The sequence below is a fragment of the Lynx rufus genome, unplaced genomic scaffold (genome assembly GCF_022079265.1).
Source record: "Lynx rufus isolate CCGP_SWC_20201006 ecotype Redwood Valley unplaced genomic scaffold, mLynRuf1.p SCAF_5, whole genome shotgun sequence".
Classification (NCBI taxonomy): domain Eukaryota; kingdom Metazoa; phylum Chordata; class Mammalia; order Carnivora; family Felidae; genus Lynx; species Lynx rufus.
The window spans coordinates 52,646,647-52,665,139 of record NW_025814867.1 but is presented as its reverse complement, the minus strand read 5'-3'; the positions used below and the strand labels follow the sequence as shown (position 1 = coordinate 52,665,139).

The 18,493-nt window shown below is 47.5% G+C and overlaps 1 protein-coding gene across 1 annotated transcript in view; it reads left to right on the top strand.

Moving 5' to 3' along the window:
- Positions 1–1,249: 1,249 nt before the first annotated feature.
- RARRES1 (retinoic acid receptor responder 1) overlaps positions 1,250–18,493 on the top strand; it is a 59,329-nt gene continuing 42,085 nt past the window's right edge. The window contains exons 1-2 of the mRNA XM_047100410.1: positions 1,250–1,405; positions 2,767–3,489. Of these exons, the coding sequence (XP_046956366.1) occupies positions 1,250–1,405; positions 2,767–3,489 (879 nt within the window). The remainder of the gene's footprint in view (positions 1,406–2,766; positions 3,490–18,493) is intronic.

The window sequence follows — 18,493 nt, the reverse complement described above, 5'->3', positions numbered from 1 at the left end:
CCACAAATGAAAACAGAATTAGTCCCAAAGGTCACAGGTCCAAAGCAAAGGATCAAAAGGGACTGTTTTGGTATGAGCAAGGCAAGTCTCTCAAAGGTGGTGGTTGCAATTAGATGGCAATGGGTGTTCTAGATCCACCGAATCAAGTTCTAGAAAGTAGGCGTGTAGTCCAACAATTGGTACCAGTGTCCCTGGCATCTGGCTTTCCTTATTTCTGCTCCTGTGGCTCCATGGGTGTACAAGCTAGCGGTTTACTCAGAATTCTACCTCATCTTTCTTCTTTTACACTTCAGCCTGCGCATTTACTTCTTCCTCCACTTGGCTCTCATGGTGCAGAGGTTTCCAAGAAGATGGTGCTAAGGCTGAGAAAGCGCCAGAGGCCCCTCACATCTTTTATAGAAAGAACCTTATCTCCAGTTCTGCATCTCAAAGAATTCATTCTTACTAGTTCAAGCTAGAAAGGCTCTCTCCTTAATCTCAGATTCAGACACGTATCACAGCCATCCCAACCCAGACCTGCATTCTAGAGCCCTTGACACTGTGGGTGCCCTCTGCCTGGCTACCGAGGATCTGGTGGGGTGTAGGTGTGATGCTTCAAGCCCTGGGTGTTGTTCCCATCTCTGGAAACTTGCTGCAGCCGGTGTGAGCATCAGGTAGCTTATGGGCCCGTGTTGAGGACAATGAATTTCTCCCTGAGTCCTAGGTATCTTCAAGGGAGAGATCAGAAAGCCAAATGTTGTATGCAAACAGCTCACTGTCGAGCAGGGCTTCTTTTCTTTCCTTGACCAGCAAAGTGCTTTCCTCCAGGGGTTTTAGGACAATTATTACATTACAGGCCTGGGGACATAGCATGGGAAATGTAAAGATCTATAGGGCTTAACTGAAACAAAACCTAACGTCACCTTAGAGCATGCAAGATGCAGACCCAGGAAACCAGGTGACCCACACTTTCTTCACAAGTGTCCCTGGTTCCAAGGCTCAGAGAAAAGGATCATCTCAGTCACACCTGAGCTTTGGTTAAACAGCTTTCAGTAGTCAAGGATTGATTATCCATATACTCCTCCCAATCCCACCTCCCTTCACTTTCACCTGCTGAAGAGAACAGAAAAGGGATATAGAATCACATTTTCTGGCTTGCTAATAGCTCTAATAATAGGTTAACAAGGCTAAAGAGTACAATCACGCACATAGCCATTACTGTGTGCCTAGCACCGTTGGAAGCGCTTTATGTATGTACAGATATTAGCAGATGCAAACCATTAGGAGGCACCGCAAAAGTGCAGAGCAGTTGAGTCACGCCTCAGCTCACACTAGTGAAGCTGGGGGTCTGGCTCCAAGTCCAAGCTCCCCACTGTTGCGCTACCAGCAAGAGATGATGGCAAAGAACCAAAGACTTGCAGTTAGAGTAAACCCCTCCCACCCCCAGCTCCCTCTTGCAGAGGCAACTACTGTTAGCAGTTTCCAATTGTCCTTCTAGACGTTCTGCGCAAATGTCCAGAAAGGAGTTGTGGTGTTACATTCTGTGGCCTCACTCATGTCTGAATAGGAAATGTTTTCATCATTTTCCTAATAATTGATATCATCTGTGCTTTCTAATCATTGATTTCATCTGTGTGGGGATGCTTGCAACTGGTGGTATCAGGGGTGAGGGACGGGGAGAAAACTAAGTTGTCAATAAAGAGTACTGAGGCCTTTACAAAACAGTCCATCCATCCCAGTGCTTCTGGATGGGACTTTTCGCCATGGTCCAGGTTCAAGTCTCTAGCAGATTCCTTCTCCTCCTGCAGGGTCTTTTCCCCCTCCCACTCCTCCTGATCTGCTCTTCTTAGAGAAGAGCCTGAGAGACTGGAGCTGACCATTTTCCAGCCTGGGAGCTGTCACTCCTTAAGGACCAGCCTGGCCTTAACCAGCTTAAGCTTCACCAGCTGGCTCAGCCCAAAGTTGGTGGGATCTGCCAATAGGGTCTTCTCAAGGTAGGGAGTAGCTGAGGTAGTCCCAGACTGTCCTCCAGTGCTGGCACAAGCAGACCCCTTACACACACACACACACACACACACACACACACACACACACACACGGCAGCCTTATAACTTTGGTTCCTGCTAGTAGTATCTGCCTTAGCAGAAAAATTAGGAATTCTTCAACTGTTACAACAAAATCATGCTCAAGTTGGCTTAAACAATACATTTGGTTTATTGGTTCTTAAAACTCTAAAGTCTAGAGCTAGGACAGGCTTCAGGTGGGTCTTGAGTCAGCAGGACTTCATTTCACCTTGAAATCATCTCCAAGGACTTGATTTCTTTCCATGTCTCATCCCTGCCTTCCACCCCCCCCCCCCCGTTGTCTTCACCCTGATGCCTACTTTCCTGAGGGTGGCAAGATGGCACCAGCACCTTCTGGGGCTACAGGCTTCCTCTCAAAGGCGCAGCAAGGGGAAGCTCGCTCTCTAGAGGAGCAGCTTCCCTCCAAGACCTCACCAACAATTCATGACTCACTCACCCAAATAGGGGCCTGAGTCTACACCTGAACCACCCCCACCCCCGCAATGACCAGGGGGTGAAGGTCCTGCTGACCACTTACAGCCTCCTCTCCAGCCCCAGCTTTCTGAAGACCTATCCCAGTTCCAACGTCACTGTGCCACATGGACCCCCCATCAATGCTGGCTGCGTCTCTCCCACTTCTCTCCACGGTCCCCAATTTCACTGTGTGCGAAACCGAAGTTCCAAGCCTTGGAGAACTGAAGCAGGTTCTCTCTAAAACCCGAAGGGTTTCGAAATCGCAGCAACTGCAGAGGAGAGAAGCCGGCTCACGGACTGGGCTGGGGGCGCGACGCAGGATGGCGGCGGGCAAGTCGTGCTCCCTCGGGGAAGGAGTCTCCATTGCCCCCCTCGTCCCCTGCCAGCGCAGCCGGGGCTGGACATCCCCGGCCCCGCGCCGCGGAGGCGCCGCCGCGTCCCGGCATCGAGCCGGAAAGCTGGGGCCCGGGCGGAGTGGGGCTGGGGCCCGGGCGGAGTGGGAGTGGGGCGGGGCGGAGGGGCCCAGGGGCTGGAAGCAGCGCCGAGAGGGCGCGGCCGGGCACGGACCCGGGCTCCGGGCAGCGGGCCGCCCCGAGGGCGGAGGGGAGTGGCCCGCCGCGGCCTTATTTCCTCGAGCGCCGGCGCAGCTCACTTGGAGCCTGTCCGTCGAACGCCGTGCCCGCCTGCGTCCATGCCGCCCCGCCTGCAACCGCCGCCGCCCGCCTCTGGGACCAGGCGCCCGCGCGCCGCGGTTCTGCCGCTCGCGCTGCTGCTGTCGCTCGCCCTGCAAGGGGTGGCGGCGGCACCCGCGGGGGCCGGGGAGCCCGAGGACTCCCTTCGGCGCCGGGACCCGGAGCTCCCGCGCGGACTCCTGGAGCAGGCGGCGCGCGCGGCGCTGCACTTCGTCAACTTCCGCGCGGGCTCGCCCAGCACCCTGCGCGTGCTGGCCGACGTGCTGGAGGGCCGCGCCAGGGTGAGTGCTGGCGCCACGCGGCGGCGCACCGTGGGGGCAGTGACACTTCTGTGCGCGCCTGCCCGCCCAGCGGCGGATCCGAGAGTGGGTCTGTGAGGAGTACGGCGTTGGGGGAGATCGGCGGCCGCGAAGCGTTCAGGCCGTGGAGCGGTCCGTGGTTGTGCGCAGTTCGCAGAAAGCTGGGTGGCCCTTTCGGCATGTATGAGACCATAGATTTTTTTTACAGGGCAGCTCCCATTCCTGGGAAAGAGGTGCATGGGGAAACTGAAGAACAGGCCCCAAAGGCAAGGCTGGATCTTGTCTGGGAGTACCCAGAGGTGGTTGTGAAGGGGGTGGGGTGGTCGCTGCGCGGCCCACCACGGCCCCAGCAGAAGTCCTGGGCGGGATTTCCAAAAACTATGCCAGTTCCCCTGTGGACCGTGGACGGAGTGCCTTTTAATTGCAGACGACCCTGCAAGGGCTTCAGGATAATGTGGTTGGAATTTACGCGTTGGCCTGGGCAGAAACCTTGGTAATACTGGCGTCTGCTTTAAGGGGAGTGAATGCACCAGAGCTGTTTTCCCTGTGAATGCAATGAATGAGAATTTGGCAGCTCGTTATTTGGTTGCTAATTTCCAGGCTCTGGCTGTAGGAACCATGAGATCATGACGTGAGCTGAAACCAAGAGCATGACCCTTAACGACTTAACCGACTGAGCCACCCGGGAGTTCCTATAAATTAGTTCTAAAGAGTGGCAGTAGGATTTTTGTTCTAGATTGCTCTAGACTTGGTGTCAGATACAGAGGTGGAGAGGACATTTTGGAAACTCAGCCGTGGTTCGTCAAAGACTTAATCTTGTACCTGAGGTTGTTAAATTTATTGACCGCTGAAATAAAATTTTTCCTAGAAAAAGGCAACCTACTCTCCTCACCTGTTTTGACAATCCTTACTGGCTCAGGGAGAAAGTTGTTCAGTTTTACTAGTCCAACAGAGAAGTGCAGAAACAGAGCTTGAGAACTTTCTATCCAAGTAGCCACCTCCCAGAGCCCAAAAATACTGTCCCTGAAGATTTGCTCCCTGGTTTTCATTGAGGAGGGTTCCTTACAGAAAACCAAGCTCGGTTTTCAAATTCAGGAATTATTTTCTTCCTTCCAAAACCATAAAAGCTAAATAATAACACTTTGCTTTTTTATGCATTTAGTCATCCCCTTGAAGGAAAGATTAAATACTTGGCATCTTTCACAAAATAAACTAAGCTCTCAAAACACAAGTGAGTTAAGTAAAAATTCCTCTTCTCTTCCACAAAGAACTCAGTGTTTTTCATCAGTAATAGTATAACGTTCCTGAATTTTAAGGAGATTCTCCTTTTGACGAAAACAAACAAACAAAAAACCGGTGGGGGAGTAAATCAACACATTAGAGGCAGATATACATGAGATGGGGGAGGAAGAGTTAATAAGTAGGGGAATCCAGGGCATTGACCCTAAGAAAGGATAACTTCCTATTGTCATTTGGTTTACCTTTACATTTCTTCTGAAAATGGTTATACATGTTTTAAAAAAATTTTTTTAATCTTTATTTTTGAGAGAGAGAAAGAGTGCAAGTGGGGGAGGAACAGAGAGAGAGGGAGACACAGAATCAACCCAAAGGAGGCTCCAGACTCTGAGTTGTCAGCACAGAGCCTAATGCAGGGCTCGAACTCACGAACCACCAGTTCATGACCTGAGCCTATCTGATGCTTAACCGACTGAGCCACCCAGGAGCCCCACAAGTGTTTTTAGATCAAGGAGCCAGGAAAGCGAGCTCAGTGACTTTCAGGGCCAAGAATTTCCAGAGGCTAAAGTGTTTTCAGTTTTTCCCAGCAATTTGGTGAAATTTTCCCTCCATTCCTCTGCCACCTCGAAACATCACCACTAAGTGAAGACAGGACCTCCCCCCCCTTCAAGGGTGATCAAGGCAGCCAGGGGCAAAGTGTGTCTTAATTTGTGGCAGTGGCCTGCCAGAATCCTGCGGGGTAGCAGAAGCAGAGCAGGGGGCGGCTTGAGTGTGTGTGCTGTTTCTACTGGGGAGGTGCCATGGGTTGCCTTTCCAGAATGTGGGTGACCAGTTGGTGTGGTGTTGTAGGGAACCCGTATTCTAGCCCCTGTTTTACCTCCAGTGAGCCACACAACCTAGAGAAGAAAGATCATGTCTTCTCTGGTTATACCCTCATTTGGAGTGGAAATAATCCATGTTCTGCTGACCATGCTAGGCAATTTTTAAGAGTTCTTTCTATAAGATGATACAAGTACCAGTGGTAAAGTATAAAAATGTGAGTTACCATTATACTGTCTGAGGGTTATCCATTTATCTATGAGTTATTTGTTGAGCACTTACTATGCGCCAGACACTGGGCTACACATTATGGCCCCAATTCAGATTGGGCTGGGATCATCGGGGAAACCCTCTTTGAGATTCACTCAGTTTTGAAGCAGTGCCTCAGCTACCTGAATGAGGAGCACAGACACCAACCACCTGCATGGAACTTTCAGCATAGTGGCTTAAGGAATTTCTGCTTTAATTACAAGAACAGTCATAGTATGGACAAGAAGTAAAAAATAGTAGATCCCCAAAACGGGTCTGCATTCTTGATTCAATCAGTGCATTTCCAGAGTGAGTGCTCACTTGCTACACAATGTCCCTCATCCATGACTGAGCCCAGGGTGAGCAGGTGGCTGGGTATGTGTGAGAAGTGTAGCCAGTAGGGAGCCCTCTCCACCCATGAGGTCCCTGCACCCCTTTGTAAGATGAGAAGCAGGGACCAAGTCAGGAGTTTTCAAAATAATGGCCCCCATAGTGGGTTAAGAAATCAGTTTAGTAGGTTGTAGATGTTTTGACAAAATTGTTTAGAATACAGACTACCGGAGTGTGTTGTGAAAGTAAGAGTAAATAGTATCTAAAATGTGTTTCAAATATACATGTATGAACTAGGTCATTATGGAGAATGAAATTCTTGATTTTGGTTTCAGCTAAGAAGATTTGGAAAGCCAGTAAACCATATGATTTTTAAGATCTCTTCTAGCCTGGAAATTTCCTGGATTCTAAGTGATTTCTTAGTTCTGCAAAAATCCCTCATTTTAGAAACACTGTTGCCCTCTCGTGGTGAAATGCAGTGATAGCTGTGGTAGGAAATGTAGCCAAGTTTTGAAAAGAAATCAATGCTAGCTGCTGAAAGAGGCATTCTGGTTTGTTTACGAATTGTAGGGAGAGATCACACACCACAGCTTGTGTTCCTTCACTGCCCTACCTGGTGGCATCTCTTTTCTGGCTTTACACTACCCTCCACCACCAAAGGAACTTCTGTTTTTCTGATACCATGTAGCACAGCCTCATTACCCACAGTGCAGAGTGGTGGGAGAGTTTGGGGTTGATAACCAGGATATCCTGGATCAGCCCCACTCCTGACTCCTCCCTCCCCTTAAGAGGCTGCCCCTTACACTGAGACAAGTCTCAGCAAGTACTGAGACCACTTCCCCTAGCAGTTGATGAGAGGCCAGCCAGCCCTTCCCTGACATTTAAAGATCTTTGTGTGCACATACTTCATGAGAAAGGCACCCATTCAGGAATCAGCCATTGTTTGAGGATCGGTCACTTACGGTGAATGCCCTCTTACATTTCTTGGTTCATTTGTTTGGGGGAGGGAGGTTAGGCCCATACCCCAAATGTTTCTATTTAAATTAAAATCAATAAATATAAATGAATCACCTATTTTTTGGTACAGGGCAAGGGCCTTTTAACTGTCACCCCTTGCAGTTTCTGTAGCAAGAAAACTCAGCCATTATGGATCACCCATGTCTTTCATTTTGGTTTACTTACAGTGCAGGGGAGCACTTGCAAAGGATACAGCGCATAATCCTCTACTTTTACCCTTTTTTCTTCTTTCTTGCTCAGTCTTGACTCACCCACACCCAATTCAACAGCAAGAGTTTTAGAGACTTCATCAATTCCTTCTACAAATTTACCTTGGATTTTGTGGACATGACACTTCTATTTCACACCCACGCTTCACCAGTTTACCTGACACTTAATTTTCAATTAGGTAATAGCCACACCTGGCAGGAGCAAGTTTGGGAGCAAAACAATGGACTTTTGGTAAGTCTCGGGCCACCAGTGGGACAGACAGACTGGGCTACTGTGGGTACCCACCCACAGAGCCTGTCTGCTGAGCCACAGGCATTTAGGAGAGCACTTGCTCTACTAAGAAAAGCCTTCCTTTATCACTTTCCAATCTATACTTTCACTTAAGGAAGTCTCCTAACTGCTTTTACAGCCATCAGGAAAGAACCCGGGTGGGATTTGCAAGATGAGCATGGTGTTCCTCACTGCCCTCACCCTGCTCTGGGAAATGAAACATAATGATCCTGAGACCACAAAACAGAGATACACTCTCTCCTTCTTTCCCAGGCATCCCTTGTGCTGAAAAGGCACAGGTGCACCCAAGGTCTCCACCCAACCTCTCACTACAGCACCCATCTGGTCTGCAGGCTCTGACTGCAGAGTCTGGGTTTAGCATGGGATGGGAAAGGCCATCTGGCCCAGATGATAAACTTAGGCCTTGGCCTCTTTGGCACTTAGCCCCACTCACCCAAGCCAACTGCACCCCGATGAGCTAGTAAGTAGGAATGCTTTTGACCAGCTTGTAATGAATTGTTTTTGAACCATAAACATTTTTTTACCATCCCACAACACTTTCCACTTGTCTCGCCACATGTGGTGTCATAGCCAGGGATGTGTGTGATCACAGATTATGAGCAGCAGCCCCATTTAAAGATCACTGGGTGGGTCATGAACCTAACCACCAGGAGTCTGGCTTGGTTGCACATCCTTCCTTGAACAGCCTAGGCTGTTCTGCTGGAGATAGAATATAAATTCTCAACACTAAAATGACTGATTAATGAGGCACAGAATGTTAAATACACACACACACAGTGTCCCAAATCCAACCTGACCTTTGACCTCAGTGTACGGACAATGAGTCACCCTAGAGATTTATCCTCTCACATGCACCCTTGGCATTTAGTTGCCTTTGCAGTGGTGCCTCAATTGAAGGAGTTTTTACAGAGCTGGTCCCACAGGAGTGGTTGAGAACAGTAGCCATAGCAAGTCTGCACTCTAAGTGACTTCTTTTGGTTATTCAGGATGTTTCTAACCAGTAAAGTCAAGTTATCAAGGGGTCTTGTAACTGTGTGCAAGGGGTATGTAAAACCATGATGGTCACAAAAGGACCTGCCCATGCAGAACACATAAAGAATCACTAATATTAGTGGGTGGCTCAGTTAAGCGTCAGACTTTGGCCCAGGTCTTGATCTCCCAGTTCATGGGTTTGAGCCCCGCACCGGGCTCTGTGCTCACAGCTCAGAGCCTGGAGCCTGCTTTGGATTCTGTGTCTCCCTCTCTTTCTGCCCCTTCCCTGTTCACTCGCTCGCTCCCTCTCTCAAAAATAAACACTACAAAAAAATCTTAAAAAGAATCCCTAACATCTATATCTAGTTTCATTGCTGTAACAAATACCCACAAACTTTGTAGGTTAAAAAACTCCACACGTTTATTCTCTTACAATTCTGGGGGTCAGAAGTCCAAGTGAGTCTCCCTGGGCTAGATCAAGGTGTTGGAAGGGCTGTGTTCCTTCTGGAGACTCTAGGGGAGAATTTGTGTCCTTGCCTTGTCCAGTTTCTTGGCTCATGCTTCTATCTTCCAAGCCAGCAGCAAAGCATCTCCTGAGTACAACACTACCATCTGCTTCTTTTCATTTTCTTAATGTTTATTTTTGATAGAGAGAGAGACAGAACGTGAGCAGAGGAGGGTCAGAGAGAGAGGAAGACACAGGTGCCTCATTTCTGTCTGCTTCTAATAACTCTTGCAAATATTCCACCTGGGTAATCCAGGATGTCTGCCCGTCTTAAGATCCTTAACTGGAGGATCCTCAAGCCTCAGGTTGGTGAAGTCCCCTTTGCTATGTTAAGTAATATATTTACAGGTTCCAAGAATTAGGAGGTGGGCATCTTTGGGGGCCATTATTCGGCCTACCTCACCCAGTTTCTGGGGTAGCTGTGGGCTCATGCAAGTACTTACCACACTGCTGGACATGGGACTGTCCCCAAGAAATGGCAGCTCTTGCTCACACCTCTTGTCTGGCTGATGTCTGCAGACTTGGTGATCTCCTCGCCTCCAAACATGTCTGCCCTTTACACACAGTCTTGGTACTTGACCGTAGGCAGCTTTGTTCTCGCTCCTCAACAGGAGTATGTCTGTTTCTATACTATGGAAGACAACCTCTCTGTTTCCTCCATTCTTCTGACAGAGGGTCCTGTAAGAGACAAATTATTATGTATTTGTTCAATGAAATTAAAGGTAACTGGAAGGGTGATGGGACCATTGGCCCTCTGGAACACAAGCTAGGCCAGGCCCTGTCCTATTCCAGCCCTTCTAGAGGAATGAGGGGGACCCAACACTTAGTATCCCTCTTACAACCTCCTTTTCTAATCAGCCACACCCTGAGCTAGAGGGGAAACCAAGGGTAACACTGTCTCTGGCCACTTCCACTTTAACTTCTTTAGAAGGGTCAAGAACTTGTAACCAGAGTTGGCTAAACAGCATTCTGTGTCTTTCTATCCACTGCTACTTAACCTAATAAAGCAAAGTGTCCACGTGCAAAGGTCTCCTTGGACCCCATGGGATGGAGCGTGATCTGAAGGTCACTGACTTTTGCTCCATATACTATTTGCTTTATCTGGCATTGCCTAAGAGACAGAAAATGCAGTAATTCCAGAGTATAATGTAATACACTGAAGCTCTTTCTGTCCAGAACATAAGAACAGCACAGCAATTTTTATCCACAAATGATTTGTTTGCTTGTCTCCAACTAAGCCTGACTCATAAAACTAACCTTACAAAATGAAGAAGTTTGCTTTTACTGAAATGGCATGGCATTTATATTTTCTTACCAAATGTGAAGGATGGAGGGGACATTTAGAAGTGGAGTCTGTCAGGCCAGCAAGGCCCAGTGTGTGTGGGAAGGGATATTAGAATCACCTGGGAACTGGTTGCCAGCTAGAGGCGTCCCCACCACCCACTCCCTTGACCTGAAAGCATGACGCTTAAAGTTGTCACCACTGCCTCTAAAGCAACATGAAGGGACTGTGGTTAGCAACCAACTGCAAAGAGAGGAAAAACAAGGACAGCGTTTCTCCAAAGCACAGGGTTTTGTTTTCTAAGGATTAGCTTTTGGCAGAATCGTGTCTTTAAAAACCCCCAGAGTCCCAGAATTTTCATGGCCTCCCCATGGCAGGTGACAGCAAAGCTTCTTGGGGATGCCATCCCTGCTCTTTACTTGGCTCCAAGTTTTGAGTGAGTTTAAAGGCAGTCTTAGGTTTCTAAAATGGAATAAATAGGGGCGCCTGGGTGGCGCAGTCGGTTAAGCGTCCGACTTCAGCCAGGTCACGATCTCGCGGTCCGTGAGTTTGAGCCCCGCGTCGGGCTCTGGGCTGATGGCTCGGAGCCTGGAGCCTGTTTCCGATTCTGTGTCTCCTTCTCTCTCTGCCCCTCCCCCGTTCATGCTCTGTCTCTCTGTCCCAAAAATAAATAAAAAACGTTGAAAAAAAAAATTTAAAATGGAATAAATAAATATTCTCTATCCCTCATTAAGTTCCTCAGGTTTATTTCTAATATCCACATCAATATTTCAGTGACTTGACTTTAAACAAACAAACATGGGGTAGTATCTAATATAAAGATAGTCCAGATACACGCTGGAAGAAAAATCTTTGATCCATTGACGTGAAAACAAACATTTGTGTTTTATATTAAGCAGCTTTTTTACTGAAAATAAGCCATGACTTCGTAGAGTATTAGAATGGATAGTTTTAACTTCTTGATGCGTATGTAAATGTCTTTACATGTCAAAGTAGCTCTCCATGTAATAGGAGGCAGGGAATGAACTTTCTTCAATGTTTTGTTAATTGGAACTATTTCTGTCCAGAGTGCCTTCTTAGAATGCTCCTGCTTGCAAAAGAGCACATCCTGTGTTGGCATAGAGCTTACCGATTACACTCCCTGAAACGGGGGCTAGACCCGCCATCTTCACTTTCTTTTTTTTTTTTTTCCTAGAGTATTTTTTTAAATTTATTTATTTAAATCCAAGTTAGTTAACATATAGTATACTGATGGTTTCAGGAGTAGAATTTAGTGATTTATTACTTACATATAACACCCATTACTCATCCCAACAAGTGTCCTCCTTAATGCCCATCACCCATTTAACCCATCCCCACTCCCCACCTTCCAGCAACCCTGTTTGTTCTCTATATTTAAGAGTCTCTTATAGTTTTCTTCCTCTGTTTTTATCTTATTTTTCTTTCCCTTCCCCTATGTTCATCTCTTGTGTTTCTTCAGTTTCACATATGTGTGAAATCATATATTTGTCTTCCTCTGACTGCTTTTGCTTACCATAATGCCCTGTATAGTTCCATCCACATTGTTGCAAATGGCAAGATTTCATTCTTTTTGATGGCTGAGTAATATTCCAAGTAATATTCCATTCTGTGTGTGTATATATATATATATATATGTATATATATACACATACCACATCTTGTTTATTCATTCATCAGTTGATGGACATTTGGGCTCTTTCCATAACTTTGCTATTGTTGATAGTGCTGCTATAAACATGGGGGGGGGGTGCATGTATCCCTTCAAATCAGCATTTTTGTAGCCTTATCCTTTGGATAAGGCCCCATGACCTAATTGCCAGAAGCACTACATCAACCAAACCTTGAGTTCACATTCCTCCGTTGCATTTGGTCCTCATGATAGCCTCTGGCCCTCAGAATTGTCCTGTGCTCAGTAACCCATTCGGCTGTATTCTAGTGACTGTCACATGGAGAGGTACTTGTCACTTCTACCCCTCCCTCAGAGCCCCAGTGATTTCACTCTGCGCCTAGAGAGAAGGCCTCAAATGGTCGTCCCCAGAGCAGCAGCAGCAGAATCCCCTGGAACTCATTGATGTGCACATTCTCAGGGCTCATCCCACGTTTGCTGAATCAGAATTCTGGAGGTGAGGCCCAGCATGCTGTGCTTTAGCAGGCCTTCTAAGAGTCTCTGTTGCAGCTTGTTTTAGAGCCATCACTCCAGAACAAAGTCTCCGTAAGAGGCCTTCTCTAAGCTGGCCCCAATCTACCCTCTTAACCTTGACTCCAAGTATATCCCTCAATGAACTTGCCAATTTCCCAACCTGGCTGCTCACCTCCATGCCAGGGCTCACACTCCCTTCCTTGTACTGGGTGTCTGCTCCCTTTCTCTCGGTCTCTCTCCTCCCTGGAGAATTCCCCACCTGCACTGGCTCGTGCGCCCCTTTATACCTTACCTGCCACAGTGTATCCAGGGCTGCTTGCAAAATCTCAGATCATCTTCACTTCCATGCTGTTGTGGGTTGTGGTGTCCTCAAAAAAAAATATATTGAAGTCCTAAGCTGCCTACCTGTGATCATGACCCTCCCTGGAAATAGAGGCTCTGCAGATGCAGTCGGGTTAAGATGAGGCCATACCGGATTAGCGTGGGCTCTACATCTGATGATTGATGTCCATAGGGGATGACCACATGAAGACACAGAGAGGAAAATGCCATTTAAAGACAGAGCAGAGACTGAAATGTTGCAGCTGCAGCCAAGGGATGTTGGGGATTGACGGCCACCACCAGAAGCTAGCTGGGGAGAGGCATGGAGGGATTCCACCCAGTGTCTCCAAGGGAGCATGGCCCTGACAACAGCTTGATTTGGGACTTGTAGCCTTCAGAACTGTGAGAGGATCAGTTTCTGTTAAGGCACCCAATTTGTGGTTCTTTGTTACAGCAACCCTGGGAGACTGATACACATGCCGGGTCTGGCTGTCTCCCTTCTAGGCTTGGTGGTCTTGTCTGTGGGAACCAGTCAGTCTCCCTCCTCCTGCCCCCTCCCCTCCCCCCACCCCATGCACACATTACAGAGCTTTCTTTCCACCCTCTCTTGGAGGATGCTGGTTCTGTTAGTACAACCTCCGAGCCATATAAGGGAGAAGCAGCAATCAGGAGCCAGACTTTATTATTTACTAGCTCTGTGACTTTGGGTGGTTGACTCCATTTCTTCATCTTTAAAACGGGCAACGGTAGTATCTACCCCAAAGGGCTCTTGTGATGTGATCATACAAGGCACTGTGTAGAACCACAAGAAGCATGTAGTGAGAGCTTATTGTATATATTATAGCTTTATCATTGTCCTTTCCTGGTGGCTTAGCAGGGTGCTTCACATGCGAGTACTTGATACTGATTAGGTAAGGATTCGAGGAGCATTTCTCTTACCCTGCCCCCAAAAGCCTAGTGTGCTGAGTTCAGTCATCCTTTGTATACTTTCCTTTGTACGCTTTCTCAAACAGGACTTTAAAAGCAGCCTGTTTCCCTCCCTACTGAAAGGGAAGCCCAAAATCAAAGTGCTAATCATTCCCCTAAAGAGCCCTTGTGAGGCTCAGCATGTGGAAAGTACACATGGGAGGTGGCTGCCTTTCCTCGTGGCCAGAGGGGACAAAACCAAGAAACCTAGGAAATAACACACACACACACACACACACACACACACACACACACACACACCAGATTAGATATAATCCATGTCATTAGTTCCTGATTATAAAGCATTTTGTTCCAGGCTATAGCCCATAAATCCTACTTTATACATAATTAAAAAATCTGTAGCAAAGAGCTGCTAATTCATTCAGGTTATACAGTCACATGGTCATTTGCTTTGTTTGCTGACTTTTCATGAAAGAAAGAATATTCCAGAAAATATTAGAACAATGTGTTGTACCTCTTGCTGTGCTTTAAGAAACAGATATAAAACTTCCTAATGTGTCTCCTATTTGGACACTTGGGCAATGTGGGGACATAAGGGTATGAACACCGTGACCTGCTATTCCAGGAACACTTCTTCCCTCAGAAAAGCCAGAACTGTTGTCCCAGTTTTAGGTTGGGCTCTTTCAAAAAATGTCTATTTAGCTTTTTCTTTTTTTTTTTTAATAGCTGTGAATGAATGGATTAGCTTTGCACCATGTGGCTGTAGCAACCCTCGTGCCAGCTGCAGAGGGAGGACCACCCAACCTGAAGAGGTTGGCTTCATGCCGGGAACAGAACTTCTAAATTCAAAACCACGTATAGTGAGTTTACCAAACTCCTCAAATCTAATCCCACTAACTGTGAAAAACAAAGACCTAAGTTTCAGATATGGGGTGAGGATATCCATACTGTGTTACTTTGGACTCAACATTTTTATTTATTTTTTAATGTTTTTATTTATTTTTGAGAGAATGAGAGAGACAGAACCTGAGTGGGGGAGGTGGAGAGAGAGAGAGAGGGAAACACGGAATCCAAAGCAGGCTCCAGGCTCTGAGCTGTCAGCACAGAGACCGACACGGGGCTTGAACTCAGGAACCGCAAGATCATGACCTGAGCCAAAGTTGGAGGCTCAACTGACTGAGCCACCCAGGTGCCCCTCGACTTAACATTTTTTATTTTTATCTTTTTTTAATGTTTGTTTATTTTTGAGACAGAGGGAGACAGAGCGTGAGTGTGGGAGGGACAGAGAGAGAGGGAGACACAGAATCTGAAGCAGGCTCCAGGCTCTGAGCTGTCAGCACAGAGTCTGACATGGGGCTCGAACCCACGAACCGTGAGATCATGACCTGAGCCAAAGTCGGATGCTCAACTGACGGAGCTACCCAGGCACCCCTGGACTTAACATTTTTAAATGACTTTCAGTCTTTTTAAAAGCCATTTCATGTGCTCTTGGTCCCAGGTACAAAGCTGAGGGAGGATCATGCCTCAGATCAGGGTCTGTTTTTTTCTTTGGTCTGTGGAGGCTCCCCTCTGGAATTTATTCTTCTATCTCCATTCCCATTCACACCACCCTCCCACGGGCATCCACTCAAAAAAGTCTGGTTGTATATTCATCTGTTTGTAAGTATTCTTATAAAAGATACTGTTGGTTTGGGTGCAAATTTTTATTTAAAATTTATTTGCAAATGGTATCCTGCCATACATGTTTTTGTTTCTGTTTTCACTCACAGCATTTAGAATCTACGTACATTGCTGTATGGGCTAGTGTGCTTCCTGTCCCCGCCCCCCCCATCCTGCTGAACATCACTCTGTGGCGGGCACTCCCATTTTACCTGCCCACCCCCCAGGGATAGACACCAGGTCGCCTCCCAACTCCTACCCCTTGAAGCAGTGCCTCGAGGAGCCTCCTCCTGAGTCCCCTGGAACCAGTATCACCGTTTCTCTGGGATGCATACCCAGAAGTGGGGTATTAGCTTGTAGAGTATATGGAAGCTTCATCTGGCCAAGTGAGCCAGACTGCCTCCTAGCCAGGCTGCGCCGGGCTACTCTGCCACCAGCCGAATGGCAAGCCCCCAACCCTGGCCAGCAGCTAGCCTGACCCACTTTCTAACTTATTGTCAGTCTAATAGTTGTACAGTGATACCTCATTGATTCTTTAATTTGCATTTCTGATTACTCATGAGTTTGAACCAGCCTTCAGAGCTGTTAGCATAGTTAAGACATGTGAAGTGCTTAGAACAGTACTCAGCACAGACCTAACAGGGTGTCTGTTGTTGTTCTGTAAATACAAGCATCATTTAAATGACGGTTTAATAATGTTGTCCTATTCCGAAGCTTATATTTTAGTGGCTATTTCTGGCCTTGAATTCATTCATGGTGTACCTTCTAGTGTAGCACTCCTTTCTGTCCACTGTCCACTTCTCTCCATGTCCACTGTCCCCACGTTGTTTCATCCACCCCCTCCGCCAGCCTTCGACAGTCACTCTGGACAACTCCGCACTCCAACACCAACTCTCCACACCACAGCTAGAGGGATCTTTTAGAAATCTCTCCTTTCTGTCCGTGGTTTCCCATTTCTCTTATGATGAAGTCCTCAGCATAGCTTGCCAGGAAGGCGGCCCCTCCTGGTCCCAGCTCCGGTCTCTCTGCCCTCTGGTCCCACTCGCCGTCCCTCAGGGCCTTCCTCCTCACTGTTCCTTCCATGTGGAATGATTTGCCTGCACCGCCCCCCACCCCACCAAGTCCCTTCCTTCTCAATCTTCACAGTTCAGCTTAGATTTCATTTCCCTGATTCTTAGACTGGAGCAGCCCTCCAGTTCTCCTGTCACAGCTCTTCCGTCCTCTTTAATCAAATCACCAGCTCTACAGTGATCCACTTGAAGCCCTTCTCCCCTGCTGATTGCCCTGAGGGCATGGGCTACCACTGTTCTGCCTCCGTGTTCCAGCACCCAGCACAGTGCTATGAATCCTGCACTGGGTGTTGAACAACCAAGGCCAGGTTACCACAGAACAGTTTTAATCAAAGACAGCCAGAGTAGGGACGCCTGGCTGGCTCAGTCAGAGCATGCAACTTTTGATCTTGGGGTTGTGAGCTCGAGCCCCATGTTTGGTGTAGAGATTACTTTAAAACATAAGACATTTAAAAAATTTTTTTTAATATTTTTATTTATTTCTGAGAGAGAGAGAGAGAGAGAGAGAGAGAGAGAGAGAAAGAGAAAGAGAAAGCCAGCAGAGGAGGGGCAGAGAGAGAGGGAGACACAGAATGTGAAACAGGCTCCAGGCTCTGAGCTGTCAGCACAGAGCCCGACATGGGGATCAAACCCATGAACCATGAGATCATGACCTGAGTCAAAGTTGGATGCTTAACCAACTGAGCCACCCAGGTGCCCCTAAAACATAAGATATTTAAAAAAATAAAAGGGTACCTGGGTGGCTCAGTTATTAAGCATCTGACTTTAGCTCAGGTCATGATCTCATGGTTCATGAGTTTGAGTCCTGCTGCAGGTAATGCAGAAGCCCCACTTTGGGTAAGCACCAATTCTTTCTCTCTCTCTCTGTCTCTCTCTCTCTGTCTCTCTCTCTCTCTCTGCCCCTCACTCACTTGTGCCCTCTCTCTCAAAAAAATAAATACAGCCAGAGTGAAACACAGTCCTGCAGCAGGCAGGCCAGATGAGCACGAGACACTGTCCCAGATAGAGAAGGCACTGGCTCCTGCTGCTGGTGCCCATAGGCCTTATCTCACGAGGACTGGCAAAGCTACCTCAGAGGAGCTCGTGACTCATCAAGGGAGGAGGGAGAGGCCTTTTTGGGAGATAAAAGCGCTGCGTCTTGATAAATGATAAAGTCCAACCCAAAATATAAAAATCTTATTTTGGACAAAACGTAGATGCTTTTAAGAGTGCCTCATTAAAACAAACTAAGGAAATCAAATCAGCAAGGAAAATAACTCTTCAAATGGACAGGCTCCATTCTGACTCAGCTCGCAGCCTTTGTTAATCAAGTTGTTTCTTTCCCTACAAAGAGTATGTACCTCACTTTGCCCCCATGTGTTTTCAAAAAAAAAATTGTTTTCAAATACTATCTTGGGTAGTTTATTTAAAATCTGCACAGTTGTGTCAAGGATAAGAAAGACCTTTGTGAATCCTTGTGTATGGTGAATAAGCATGCCCTAATGTATTATTGATCTGAAGGTTGGTGGTCCTCAGGATTCTTCTCTATGTACACGTATGTCTCCCCTGGGGGTTTGCATCCAATTCCCTGGCTTCACCCACTCTACCTCCACTGAATCTACCTCTGTAACATTCAGCTGCCCTCAGACTCCTCTCCCATGTTCCTGGGCACCAAAGGTTGTACCTGTCAACTCTGCCTCCTCCTGCTTTTCTCATGAATGGTCTCACTGCCCATCCCACCCATCCCCCCACTAGCAGCCTGAGGGGGTCCCTGACTCCTGTGCAGGAGGGCTGCACTCAGGGGGCCTCTGTGCAGATGAAAGGTCTCCCATGTAGCTGGGGAGAGGGCCCCAGGGCTGGTGCAACAAATGATTCAAGGCATAGAACCTGCTGGCAAGCAGAGGTGCTGCCTTCTGAGAGGACTGGTCCTTTGTGGGTGCCGGTGTGGTGTGGGAGTC